Here is a 14,709-nt window from a genome sequence, read left to right as displayed (position 1 = left end):
GAATATTTGATTCAGTAATTCATTTTTTTGTCATTTGTTCATTCATTTGTTCATTCATTCATTCAGCTGAGGTTTCTTTGTGGAGGGTGTCTGTGTGGAGCAGACGGAGCTCAGCATTTGGGAGTTGGGAATTTCATTCATTCATTTGTTCATTCATTCATTTGTCCAGTCATTCATTTGTTCATTCAGCTAAGGCTTATGTGGGGAGTCTGTGTGGAGCACATAGAGCCCACCAGTGGGGGAAGTTAGAAATTTCATTCTCTCATTTGTTCAATAATTCATTTGTCCATTCATGCATTTGTTTGTTTAGCTGAGGTTTCCATGTTGGAGGGGGGGGGGTCTGTGAGGAGCAGACAGTGTCCAGCATTAGAGGGAATTAGAAATTTCATCCATTCACGTATTAATTCATTCATTTGTTCACTCATTCATTCAGCTGAGGTTTATGTGAGGGGTCTGTGTGGAGCACAGAGAGCCCAGCAATGGGAGAAGTTGGAAATTTAATTCTCTCACTCGTTCGTTCGTTCGTTCGTTCGTTCATTCGTTCATTCATTCATTCATTCAGCTGAGGCTTCCATGGATTTGTGCAGAGTAGACACCATCCAACATTAGAGGGGGTTTGAAATTTCACCCATTCATTTGTTTGTTCATTTGTTTGTTCGTTCGTTCGTTCATTTGTTCGTTCATTCATTCATTTATTCAGCTGAGGCTTCCATGGATTTGTGCAGAGTAGACACCATCCAACATTAGAGGAGGTTGGAAATTTCACCCATTCATTTGTTTGTTCATTTGTTTGTTTGTTTGTTCGTTCATTCGTTCGTTCATTCATTCATTTATTCAGCTGAGGCTTCCATGGATTTGTGCAGAGTAGACACCATCCAACATTAGAGGGGGTTGGAAATTTCACCCATTCATTTGTTTGTTCATTTGTTCATTCTTTCGTTCATTCATTCATTCACCTGAGACTTATGCAGGGGGTCTGTGTGGAGCCCAGTGAGCCCATCATTGAGGGAAGTTGGAAGTTTCATTCCCTCATCTGTTTGTTGGTTCATTCATTCATTCATTTGTTCATTCATTCATTCACTCACTCATTCAGTGGTTGGAAGTTTTATTCCCTCGTTTGTTCATTCATTCAGTTGGTGGCGAGGCACTCTGCTGTGAGAAGTTGAGTCCTGGCTACAAGTGCCTGTGTGTGTATTAAAGTGCCACTTACAGAAGACGATGAGGCTGAGCGGTGGGGAGACACTGAGACTGGCCTCCTCAGCAGTGTGGGCCTTGCAGTGGTAGGAGCCGGCATCCCTGCTGGTTATTTGTGGGAAAGCGAGTGTGCTGGAGTTGTTGTCTGGAAGGCGCTTGGAGTTCTTGTACCAACAGAAGGTGGCATCACCTGGCGCACTTCCCAGCACATCACAGGTAAGAATGGCGGCATCTCCCTCCAGCAGCTCTGGGGATGGGGAGGCCAGAACTCGTGCCGCTGGAAGGAAAGACACGGGAACATCAGACAGCTACCAGAACCAGGTGCCACCAGAAGGTCCACCAGAAGCCCTCCCACTGTTGCCCCCCCCCCCAAGCACCAAGAATACAGAGCATCACTGCCCCAGACATAAGAACCCAAGAGAAGCCATGTTGGATCAGGCCAATGGCCCATCCAGTCCAACACTTTGTGTCACATAAGAACATAAGAGAAGCCATGTGGGATCAGGCCAATGGCCCATCCAGTCCAACACTCTGTGTCACATAAGAACATCAGAGAAGCCATGTTGGATCAGGCCAATGGCCCATCCAGTCCAACACTCTTTGTCACATAAGAAGCCCTGTTGGATCAAGCCAATGGCCCATCCAGTCCAACACTCTGTGTCACATAAGAACATAAGAGAAGCCATGTGGGATCAGGCCAATGGCCCATCCAGTTCAACACTGTGTGTCACACAGCGGCCAAAAAAACCAAGTGCCATCAGGAGGTCCATCAGTAGGGCCAGGACACTAGAAGCCCTCACACTGTTCCCCCTCAAGCACCAAGAATAGAGAGCATCCCTGCCCCAGGCATAAGAATATAAGAGAAGCCCTGTTGGATCAGGCCAATGGCCCATCCAGTCCAACACTCAGTGTCACATAAGAACATAAGAGAAGCCCTGTTGGATCAGGCCAATGGCCCATCCAGTCCAACACTCTGTGGCCAAAAAAGCAGGTGCTATCAGGAGGTCCATCAGTGGGGTCAGGACACTAGAAGCCCTCCCACTGTTGTACCTCCCAAGCACCAAGAATACAGAGCATCACTGCCCCAGACAGAGTTCCAACAATACACTGTGGCTAAGAGTCACTGATGGACCTCTGCTCCAACAAGGAAGAATTGATTGAAGAAGTGGAAATAGTGGGCACCCTGGGCAGTAGTGACCATGTGATTTTGGAAGGGAAAAGCTATACGTAGTCAGACTTATAGGTTGGACTTCAGAAAGGCAAACTTTGATAAACTTAGAACTATGCTGGGTAAAATCCCATGGTCAGAAATACTTAGGCGGAAGGGGGTTCTGGAGAGGTGCGAGTTTCTTAAAAGTGAAATACTGAAAGCGCAATCACAGATGATTCCTATGAGAAGAAAACATGGAAAAAGCCTAAAGAAGCCAACTTGGCTCCATAAACAGCTCTCTAAAGACTTGAGAAATAAAAAAGACTCCTTTAGGAATTGGAAGGAGGGCCTTATAACCAAGGATGAATAGAAACAAATCACCAGTGCTTGTAGAGAAAAGGTTAGGAAAGCTAAAGCTGAGTATGAGCTTAGGCTGGCCAAAGATGCTAAAAACAACAGAAAAGGGTTGTTTTCTTATGTTCAGAGTAAGAAAAAGAGCAAAAACATGGTAGGCCCATTGCGAGGGCAAGAAAGTGAAATCGTAACAGGTAATGAAGAGAGGGCTTAACTGCTCAATTCCTACTTTTCCTCGGTCTTCTCTTCTGAGGGAAACAGTGCTCAACATGGCAAAAACAGAACATATAAGGAGGGTATGAAGTTCCAACCTAGGATCAGCATAGGGGTAGTACATAAACACCTAGTTTCTTTAAATGAAACCAAGTCCTCAGGGCCAGATGAACTGCATCCAAGGGTTTTAAAAGAGCTTGCAGATGTAATTTCTGAGCCTCTGGTTATTATTTTTGAGAATTCTAGGAGAACAGGAGAGGTGCCGGAAGATTGGAGGCGGGCGAATGTTGTCCCCATCTTCAAGAAGGGGAGAAATGATGATCCGGGTAACTACCGACCCGTCAGCTATACCTGGAAAAGTTTTAGAACAAATCATCAAACAGTCGGTCCTGGAAGATTTAGAAAGAATGGATGTGATTACTAAGAGCCAGCATGGTTTTCTCGAGAACAAGTCATGTCAGACTAACCTGATCTTTTTTTTTTTTGAAAAAGTGACTACCTTGCTGGATCGGGGGAATGCTGTAGACATCGTTTATCTTGATTTCAGTAAGGCTTTTGATAAGGTTCCACATACTATCCTTGTTGACAAGTTGGTAAAATGTGGTTTGGATCCTGTTACCGTTATGTGGATCTGTCACTGGTTGACAGATCGCACCTAAAGAGTGCTTGTGAACGGTTCCTCATCCTCTTGGAGAGGAGTGACAAGTGGAGTGCCTCAAGGATCTATCCTGGGACCTGTTTTGTTCAACATCTTTATCAATGATTTGGATGAAGGAATAGAGGGAATGCTTATTAAATTTGCAGATGATACTAAATTGGGAGGGGTTGCAAACACAGAAGAAGACAGAAACAGGATACAGGATGACCTTGACAGGCTGGAAAACTGGGCTAAGATCAATAAAATGAATTTTAACAGGAATAAATATAAAGTTCTGCATTTAGGTAGGAAAAATCCAATGCATGGTTATAGGACAGGGAAGACTTGTCTTAGCAGTAGTATGTGCAAAAAAGGATCTAGGGGTCCTAGTGGATCATACTCTGAACATGAGTCAACAGTGTGATGCGGTGGCTAAAAAGGCAAATGCAATTTTGGGCTGCATCAACAGAAGTATAGTATCCGGATCATGTGATGTGATGGTATCACTTTACTCTGCTCTGGTAAGACCTCACCTGGAGTATTGTGTTCAGTTTTGGGCACCACATTTTAAGAAGGATATAGACAAGGTAGAACAGGTCCAGAGGATGGTGAGGGGTCTGGAGACCAAGTCCTATGAGGAAAGGTTGAAGGAGCTGGGCCTGTTTAGCCTTGAGAGGAGGCGGCTGAGAGGTGATAGGATCACCATCTTCAAGTACTTGAAGCGCTGTCATATAGAGGATGGTGATATTTCAGGATCACAGACTGCAGTACAAGCTGAATCCTGGATTGCAAAGAGCAAATCAGTTGGCTTCATATCAGTGAGAGATGTTTGCAAAAGAGAAGTAAACATGGAGACCTGGCCTGACGTGACAGAGATAGAAGATGAAGAATCTCAGAGTGTCAGAGCAGCTAACAATCTCCTTTACCCTCCTCTCCCACAACAAACACCCTATAAGGTGGGTGAGGCTGAGAGAGCTCTCCCAGAAGATGCCCTTTCAAGGACAGCTCCTGCGAGAGCTATGGCTGACCCAAGGCCATCCCAGCAGCTGCAAGTGGAGTGGGGAATCAAACCCGGTTCTCCCAGAGAAGAGTCTGTGCACTTAACCACTACACCAAACTGGCTCAAACAGAATTGCATGTCTCTTCACTTACTTTGCACATGGAAATAAAGGCGTGTGGCGGAGGAACCGTACGCATTGGTAGCAACGCAACGATAGCTGCCCTCATCCTCTGGCACTACGTCTCCCATCTCCACAGACATGGCATCGTGGGCAGCCGACATCCGGACCCTTGGGAGGGTTGCGCTGGGAGACCCAGTGGAGGCGATGAGGTGGTCTCCTTTGTAGAGACTCAACTCAGCAGGGGGACTGCTGTCCGCAGAACAATGGAAGAGGGCCGTCCTCCCTTTCTCCGCCTCCACAAAGACAGCCACTCGAGGAGGCTCTGGAGGATCTGGAAAAGAAGCCCACGTGGCGGTGAGGTTATGTCAGGTATAGGCAGGCCTCAGGTTCAGCAGGAGCTCACAGGAGCACAGCTCCTGAACCTTTCTGACAGCTCCCCCTCCTCCTCCCCACCTTGTCCATTGAATAGCAGGCGCAGCTGCATAACAATCCTTGGATTAGGAGTACGGGCAGCCAGCCACCAGGGGCTTTGGCATGCTCCCAGCAGCCCTCATTAACCTCTGGAGAAGCCCATGCCACCCTTTCTCCACTTCTTATGTGAGTGTGGGCAGCGGGTGGCTTGCTGGCCTTTTGACTGGGGGGGGGAGGCCAAGGAGAGCCCCAGGCGAGCGAGGCCTGGTTGGGCTGGCTGGATCTCTAGCCAGCCCAAGCAGGCCTCACTCGCCCAGGGCTCTCCCTTCTTGCCTTGAGTTGCTTTGGGTTGGGAGTGGCAGCGGCATATGCAAATGAGTTATGCTAATGAGCTCCACCACCTATTTTTCGACAAAATGACCCCTGAGTAGAGGTGTGGATGCATGACAAAACTGGTTCAGGGGGGCACCGCTCTAAAGCTGCCCTAGGCGAGGTTACACTCTTGGTTTGCGGAGTTCAAAATTATCTCCTTTGGCCGGCAGCAGCTCTCTAGGCAAAGAAGGATCTTCCCCAATTCCTGCTCCATTCGATATCTGGAGATGCCTGGGACTGAGCCCCATAATCCACTACAGGCAGATATGAGATGCTCAGGGAGGGGCTGTAGCTCTGTGGTTGAACCTCTGCTTGGCATGCAGAAAGTCCCAGGTTCAAGCCCCGACATCTCCAGTTAAAAGGACCAGGCAGAAGGTGATGGGAAAGACCTCAGCCTGAGACCCAGGAGACTAATGGAGAAGGACTGTGGCTCTGTGGTTGAGCCTCTGCTTGGCATGCAGAAGGTCCCAGGTTCAATCCCCGGCTTCTCCAGTTAAAAGGACCAGGCAGAAGGTGATGGGAAAGACCTCCATCTGAGACCTTAGAGAGGAGCTTCCAGTCTGAGTAGACAACACTGACTTGGATGGACCCAGGGTCTGACTCAGGATAAGACAATGTTATTTAGTGAGGGTCCATGGCTCAGTGGAAGAGCCTCTGCTTGGCACACAGAAGGTCCCAGGTTCAATCCCCGGCATCTCCAGCTAAAAGGACCAGATAGCAGGTGATGGGAAAGACTTCTCTGGAAAGATGCTGCCAGTCTGAGTAGACAATACTAACTTTGATGGCCTGATTCATTAAAAGGCAACTGTGTGTGTTCACGGTTGCAGGAATGGAGCATCCCAGATTTCCTCCACCACCCCAGTAGAAATCAGGTGAGTGGGGACCCACTTCCAATTCGGACTGTGGGGAAGGGGATTGGAATACCACCACCACCACCCCCCCCACACACACTATTTTCCTGACCTGCAGTGGCCTTGTGGGTCCCCCATTTGTCCCACTGGGGCAAGCATACTCCAGGACCATATTCTTTGCCCCAGTGGGCAAACAGTGTCCCCCACAAGACCCTTACAGACTGAGGAAATGGCATGGGAGGGGCTTAACTTCCCCTGTCTTAGCCAGGGGAGGTGCCCCCACCCCTATGCCCCCATGGGGGTTGGAGTGAGGCCGTGCTGCCTCTTTCATCCGCCGGGGTCTACGACTTGGGATGCTGAGAGCAGCAGGGCGGGTGGAGGTGGCGCCCTGTAGGCAAGGTGATGCCCCAGACGGCCACCTACTTTGCCTACTCCCACACACCAGGCATGATCCCAGATAGGGTTGCCAAGTCCAATTCAAGAAATATCTGGGGACTTTGGGGGTGGAGCCAGGAGACATTGGGGGGCGGAGCCAGGAACAAGGGTGTGGCAAGCATCATTGAACTCCAAGGGAGTTCTGGCCATCACATTTAAAGGGACAGCACACCTTTTTAAATGTCTTCCTTCCATAGGAAATAATGAAGGATAGGGGCACCTTCTTTTGGGGCTCATAGAATTGGACTCCCTGGTCCAATCATTTTGAAACTTGGGGGGTACTTTGGGGAGAAGCACTAGATACTATACTGAATATTTGGTGCCTCTACTTAAAAAAAACAGCCCCACAGAGCCCCCGAAACCTCCAGATCAATTCCCCATTGTACCCTATGAGAATCGATCTCCACATAGGGAATAATGAAGTGCTCAGCAGATGTTTCCCTCCCCCCGCCCCTTTCTGGCGACTCTGAAGTGAAGGATTGGCCTCTCTACTCATGAGTTGCTGCCAACTTCTCCAAAGTAACACAGACACACCATCTCAAGAGGAAGCCTTTTAATCAGAGACTGAAGCCTCCGGAGGGGGAAAGTCACATGGTCCTCTGGGGGTGGGGCTTCCCCCCGCCAGCCAGCTGACTGGGAGTGGGAAGGAGCTGGGAAAGCAGAAGAACTCCCGTTGGGACCTGGGGATTGGCAAGCCTAGTCCCAGACTTGCCGAATTCTGCCAAGCAGCTCCTTCCTCTGGAGGCTCCTTAGCACATACGCATGGTTTTCCTACAAGGGTGTGAGATCAAGAATCAAATCACCCTTTGCAGCAGCAGCCCTGACTCCCAGCTTCTTTCTAAGGTTGCCAACTCTGGGTTGGGAAATTCCTGGAGATCTGGGGGTGGATCCTGGAGAGGACAAGGTTTAGGCAGGGGAGGGGCCTCAGTGAGAGGGAAGCCACGGAGCCCATCTCAAGCTGAGGTTTTTCACGCCTATTTGCCTGGACCTTCTTTAGTGGGAGATGCTGGGGATTGAACCTGGGACCTTCTGTTTACCAAGCAGGTGTTCTACCACTGAGCCACCATTGCGTTGAGCCCACTATATTATAGTCATATAACCAATGCTTTGGAAATCAAGTTTTCCAGTTCCATGGATTCAAGAAAAATCTTACACAACACAGACAAGGTGACGGAGGCAGAGCTTTTGCTGACTCCGTGGCTCTCCACCCGGCAGAAATAGATCCCAGCGTCCCCTCTGGCCACCTGTGGGAACACCAGAGAGTCCCCAAGTGCCCCTGGCAGGCAGAGGCCATTCTGAAACCAGGTGTAGTTGGTGGAGGTGGAGGCGTTGCTGCTCACTAGGCAGGACAGATGGACCTCCTGGCCTTCGGGCACTTCTGGGGATGGCGTGAGGATGATCCTGGCAGCTGAAGGTGGGTTGGAGAGAAGGATGGAAATCCTGGTTAGGACAAGACCCTTTGAGCTGAGCAGCACCTGCAACCCTAGGCCAAATCCTGCTCCTCCACCCCCCCATCAATATATTTGCACATACTTTGCGCACGCCCTGCGATGACATCACGATGACGTCACTGTCACACACACCTGACTTTGCTGAGGCCTCCTAAGGCTCGGGAGACCACGACAAAGTCCAGAAGGCAGCAGGCGCAGGGTGTGTGGAGAGGGGGCGTCTGGTGGTGCCCCTAGGCCAAGTGGCACTCTAGGTGGATGCCTACTTGGTCTACTCCCATATGCCAGTCCTGGCAGCACTCGAAACAACTGCAGATTTGGTTCATTCATAACTGCAGGGTGTAAATTCTCTGCATGCTGTCTTGGGGGCAAAGGCAGGACATACATTTTATTTATTTAAAACCTTTCTATGCCACCTTTCCGCCCACTTCAGGGTCCCCAAAGTATGTATGTATGTATGTATGTATGTATCTATCTATCTATCTATCTATCTATCTATCTATCTATCTATCTATCTATCTATCTATCTATCTATCTATCTATCTATCTATCTATCATCTATCTATCTTCATCATCATCTACCTATCATCTATCCATCCATCCGTCCCTTCATCCATCCATCATCCACCATCCATCCATCCTCTATCTATCTATCTATCTATCTATCTATCTATCTATCTATCTATCTATCTATCTATCTATCTATCTATCTATCTATCTATCTATCTTCATCATCATCTATCTATCATCTATTCATCCATCCTCCATCCATCCTCCATCCATCCTCCATCCATCCATCCATCCTCCATCCATCTGTCCATCCATCCATCCCTGCATCCATCCATCCATCCATCCATCCATCCATCCATCCGTCCGTCCGTCCATCCATCCATCCATCCATCCATCCCTTTATCCATCTATCATCCACCATTCATTCATCCATTTATCCTCTATCTATCTATCTATCTATCTATCTATCTATCTATCTATCTATCTATCTATCATCTGTCTGTCTGTCTGTCTGTCATCTATCTATAATCTATCTAGCTTCATTATCATCATCATTATCTATCTATCATCTATCCATCCCCCCATCCATCTTCCATTTATCCTCCATCCATCCATCCGTCCATCCACCATCCATCCATCCATCCATCCATCCATCCATCCATCCATCCATCCATCCATCATCCATCCATCCCTTCATCCATCCCTCCATCCATCCTCCAAATTAAATAAAACATATAAGCACTTAAATGCATATAAACATACACAAAGGGGAGGGCTGATAAGAGTTAGTGAAGGAAGGCCGAACAAAACAACACAAAGTTTCTATGTGTCACAAACAAACCCAGAAATAAATGCCTTTCCGATTTCTGGATTTGCTTTCTACAGATAATGATTCGTTAAACACATTTTAATGGTAAATTTTAAGGATTAGCTCTTTTTCCTGGTGATCTATGATTGCATTATGCGCTCTCGTGTTTCAGGGGCTGCAGCAGAACAGATAGATTTGAGTCCAGACTCACCTTAGAGACCAGTTAGATTTTTCGAAGGATGAGTTAAAGCCCGGAAGTATCTGATGAAAGGAAATTTGAGTCTCGAAAGCTCATACACCCAAATAGTTCTTGGTCTCTAAGTTGTTACTGGACTCAAATGCATCTGCTCTAGGGGTTGTTCTTCTACTGGATATTGCCCAGAATCCCCAGATCATTTATTGACCCATTTTTATCCTCAAGGGCTTCATTTTTACCTCAAGAGTCTCAATATCCTGTGAATTTAGATCCTATGAATTTAGGGGGAGGTATTTGTGAGTTTTATGCTTTGTGCAGGGGGCTGGACTAAATGACCCTGGAGCTACCTTCCTACTCTAGGATTCTATTAGGAAGAACTTCCTGACCGTTAGAGCGGTTCCTCAGTGGAACAGGCTTATCCTTGGGGAGGTGGTGGGCTCTCCTTCCTTGGAGGTTTTGAAGCAGAGGCTAGATGGCCATCTGACAGCAATGAAGATCCTGTGAATTTAGGGGGAGGGGTTTGTGAGTTTCCTGCATTGTGCAGGGGGCTGGACTAGATGAACCTGGAGCTACCTTCCTACTCTAGGATTCTATTAGGAAGAACTTCCTGACCGTTAGAGCAGTTCCTCAGTAGAACAGGCTTCCTCCTTGGAAGGTGGTGGGGTCTCCTTCCTTGGAGGTTTTTAAGCAGAGGCTAGATGGCCACCTGACAGCAATGAGGAGCCTGTGAATTTAGGGGGAGGGGTTTGTGAGTTTCCTGCATTGTGCAGGGGGCTGGACTAGATGACCCTGGAGGTCCCTTCCAACTCTAGGATTCTATGATTCTAATATCAAGAACATCAGTGTTCTCTTCTCACTCACTTTCAGCTGTGAAGTCGACGGAGGTGCTGGTGTCTCCGTAGCGGTTTTGAGCAGAACACACAAACCGTCCCTCGTCTTCCAGTGTGACGCCTTTGATGCTCACCTTGAGCGCATTGTGGGAGGGGGTCACACTCACCCGCGGGTCCGCAACTGAGGAGGAGGCACTAGTGGAACCTATGAGAGTGTCTCCCTTGTACAAAGCTATCTCAGATGGCGGGTTGCTGTCAACCATGCACTGGATGATGCCCAGATGTCCTTCTTGGGTCTCTAGGAAGGACTGCACCTCAGGTTGTCTTGGGGGGTCTGTACAGAAAGAGAGAGACCAAAGCTCCTGAGAAAATGGAAGTCACACAGGGGTGTATCCACGGCTTTTTTGTAGCAGGGACTCCTTTGCATATTAGGCTACACCGCGCTCTGATTAGCCAATTCTCCAAGAGCTTACAGGGCTCTTCTTACAGGGCCTACTGTAAGCTCTTGGAAGACTGTCTACATCAGGGGGGTATAGTCGAATATGCAAAGAAGATCCTGCTACAAGAAAAGCCCTGGGTGTATCACAGAAACTCATAGCTGTAGCAACATCAGATTCGAGGATGGTAGCCACTCCTGACCAGGCTGGGTATATACAAAAGTGGAATCTGCAAGAAGAGACAAGTCCTGTCCCTCTGATGTAAGAACACAAAAACCTAAGAGAAGCCCTGATGGATCAGGCCAATGGCCCATCCAGTCCAACACTCTGTGTCACATAAGAACATAAGAGAAGCCATGTTGGATCAGGCCAATGGCCCATCCAGTCCAGCACTCTGTGTCACATAAGAACATAAGAGAAGCCATGTTGGATCAGGCCAATGGCCCATCCAGTCCAACACTCTTTCACATAAGAACATAAGAGAAGCCATGTTGGATCAGGCCAGTGGCCCATCCAGTCCAACACTCTGTGTCACATAAGAACATAAGAGAAGCCATGTTGGATCAGGCCAATGGCCCATCCAGTCCAACACTCTGTGTCACAGAAGAACATAAGAGAAGCCTGTTGGATCAGGCCAATGGTCCATCCAGTCCAACACTCTGTGTCACAGAAGAACATAAGAGAAGCAATGTTGGATCAGGCCAATGGCCCATCCAGTCCAACACTCTGTGTCACAGAAGAACATAAGAGAAGCCATGTTGGATCAGGCCAATGGCCCATCCACTCCAATACTCCGTGTCACATTAGAACATAAGAGAAGCCCTGTTGAATCAGGCCAATGGCCCATCCAGTCCAACACTCTTTCACATAAGAACATAAGAGAAGCCATGTTGGATCAGGCCAATGGCCCATCCAGTCCAACACTCTGTGTCACAGAAGAACATAAGAGAAGCCATGTTGGATCAGGCCAATGGCCCATCCAGTCCAACACTCTGTGTCACAGAAGAACATAAGAGAAGCCATGTTGGATCAGGCCAATGGCCCATCCACTCCAATACTCCGTGTCACATTAGAACATAAGAGAAGCCCTGTTGGATCAGGCCAATGGCCCATCCAGTCCAACACTCTTTCACATAAGAACATAAGAGAAGCCATGTTGGATCAGGCCAATGGCCCATCCAGTCCAACACTCTGTGTCACATAAGAACATAAGAGAAGCCATGTTGGATCAGGCCAATGGCCCATCCAGTCCAACACTCTGTGTCACAGAAGAACATAAGAGAAGCCATGTTTGGATCAGGCCAATGGTCCATCCAGTCCAACACTCTGTGTCACAGAAGAACATACGAGAAGCCATGTTGGATCAGGCCAATGGCCCATCCAGTCCAGCACTCTGTGTCACAGAAGAACATAAGAGAAGCCATGTTGGATCAGGCCAATGGCCCATCCAGTCCAACACTCTGTGTCACAGAAGAACATAAGAGAAGCCATGTTTGGATCAGGCCAATGGTCCATCCAGTCCAACACTCTGTGTCACAGAAGAACATAAGAGAAGCCATGTTGGATCAGGCCAATGGCCCATCCAGTCCAGCACTCTGTGTCACAGAAGAACATAAGAGAAGCCATGTTGGATCAGGCCAATGGTCCATCCAGTCCAACACTCTGTGTCACAGAAGAACATAAGAGAAGCCATGTTGGATCAGGCCAATGGCCCATCCAGTCCAGCACTCTGTGTCACATAAGAACATAAGAGAAGCCATGTTGGATCAAGCCAATGGCCCATCCAGTCCAAACTCTGTGTCACATAAGAACATAAGAGAAGCCATCTTGGATCAGGCCAATGGCCCATCCAGTCCCACACTCTGTGTCATACAGTGGCCAAAAACACCAGGTGCCATCAGGAGGTCCATCAGTGGAGCCAGGACACCAGAAGCCCTCCCACTGTGCTGTCCTCAAGCACCAAGAATACAGAGCATCACTGCCCCAGACATAAGAACATAAGAGAAGCCCTGTTGGATCAGGCCAGTGGCCCATCCAGTCCAACACTCTGTGTCACGCAGTGGCCAAAAAAACCCACCATGTGCCATCAGGAGGTCCACCAGTGGGGCCAGGACACTAGAAAGCCTCCCACTGTTGCCTCCCCCCCAAGCACTAAGAATACAGAGCATTGCTGCCCCAGACATAAGAACATAAGAGAAGCCATGTTGGATCAGGCCAATGGCCCATCCAGTCCAACATCCTGTGTCACGCAGTGACCCAAAAACCCAGGTAGAATACAGAGGAGGTGAGGTTGGACCTTCCTCTAAGGCTGGTTCTGCATTTTGGAGACCCTGAGCAGTGAGTTCCCAGGGCCCACCTCCCCTCCTCTGCCCACCCCAGACCCTTCTTCCTGCCACCCCCCTGCTTGCATGTCCTTCCTTGATAGTTTTGCCTAATCCAATTCAAGAAATATCTGGGGACTTTGGGGATGGAGCCTGGAGACACTGGGGGTGGAGCCAGGAGCAAGGGTTGTGACAAGCATATTTCAACTCCAAAGGGAGTTCTGGCCATCACATTTAAAGTGACCACACACCTCTTAAATGCCATCCCTCCATTGAGAATAATGAAGGATAGGGGCACCTTTTTGGGGGCTCATAGAATTGGACCCCCTGGCCCAATCCTTTTGAAACTTGGAGGGTATTTTAGGGAGAGGCACCGGATTCAATGCTGAAAATTTGGTGTCCCTACCTCAAAACACAGCCCTCCAGAGCCCCAGATATCCACAGATCAATTCTCTATTATACCTAATGGTAATCGGTCTTCACAGGAAAGAAAAACTTTCTCCAGTAGAACACGGCACTTGAGCCCGAAAGATTCTACAAACCCTAATGGTCTTCATAGGGAATAATGGGAGCGCCCAGCAGACATTTCCCCCACCCCTGCTTTCTGATGACCCTGAAGTAGGGGGATCCTCCAAACTTGGGGATCTCCTGCCCCCGCCTGGGGATTGGCAACCCTATTCCTTCATTGGCTCACAAGCCTCTCCCCACCCCTGCTGCCCATGCTCACAGATGCTTGCAGCCCTCTCCCCAGTGAGTCCTGGCAGGATGTGCCACAGGGCACAAGGGAGGGGGTGCAGTAGAGTTAGCCAGGGGGTGGGAAGGGGGTGCCAGCAGCAATGGGCCTCACCAGATACCTTGGGCCTCCCCCGGCAGCCGTCCCAGGAGAGAGTAGGCTGACATTGGTCCTGCCTTCCTCACTCCTATTCTGCTACACCCCGGATCCCATAACATTAAAATGCAAAGACCAAAGGTGGGGATGCCATTTGCAAGTTGGGAGATTCCCGGAGATTTGGGGGATGGAGTCCGGAGTGAGCTTGGGGTTGGGCAGGGCTTTTTTTGTAGCAGGAACTCCTTTGCATATTAGGCCACACCTCTCCTATGTAGCCAATCCTTCTGGAGCTTCCGGGGCTCTTTGTACAGGTCCTACTGTCAGCTCTTGGAGAACTGGATACATCAGGGGTGTGTGGCCTAATATGCAAAGGAGTTCCTGCTACCAAAAATTCCCTGGGGTTCGGGAGGGAGAACCTCAGCAGGGTAGAATGGCATCTTGTCCGCCCACCAAAGCAGCCATTTGCTCCAGGGGAACTAATTGGTGCAGTCTGGCAATCAGTTGTAAATCTGAGTCAACTCCAGGCCTCACCTGGAGGTGAGGTGAAAGACCTGCACCTGGGACCCTGGAGAGCCTCTGCCAGTCTGAATAG

At 48.9% G+C, this 14,709-nt stretch overlaps 1 protein-coding gene across 1 annotated transcript in view; it reads right to left on the bottom strand.

The window, feature by feature from the left end:
- Positions 1-14,709, bottom strand: part of SIGLEC1 (sialic acid binding Ig like lectin 1) — a 120,054-nt gene that overhangs the window by 25,528 nt on the left and 79,817 nt on the right. Inside the window, exons 8-11 of the mRNA XM_060247434.1 lie at positions 10,562-10,864; positions 7,892-8,146; positions 4,701-5,000; positions 1,211-1,471 (exon numbers count right to left, since the gene is read on the bottom strand). Of these exons, the coding sequence (XP_060103417.1) occupies positions 1,211-1,471; positions 4,701-5,000; positions 7,892-8,146; positions 10,562-10,864 (1,119 nt within the window). The remainder of the gene's footprint in view (positions 1-1,210; positions 1,472-4,700; positions 5,001-7,891; positions 8,147-10,561; positions 10,865-14,709) is intronic.

Source organism: Heteronotia binoei, chromosome 9, assembly GCF_032191835.1.
Source record: "Heteronotia binoei isolate CCM8104 ecotype False Entrance Well chromosome 9, APGP_CSIRO_Hbin_v1, whole genome shotgun sequence".
Classification (NCBI taxonomy): Eukaryota; Metazoa; Chordata; class Lepidosauria; order Squamata; family Gekkonidae; genus Heteronotia; species Heteronotia binoei.
This window is presented reverse-complemented; position numbering and strand designations above follow the sequence as displayed.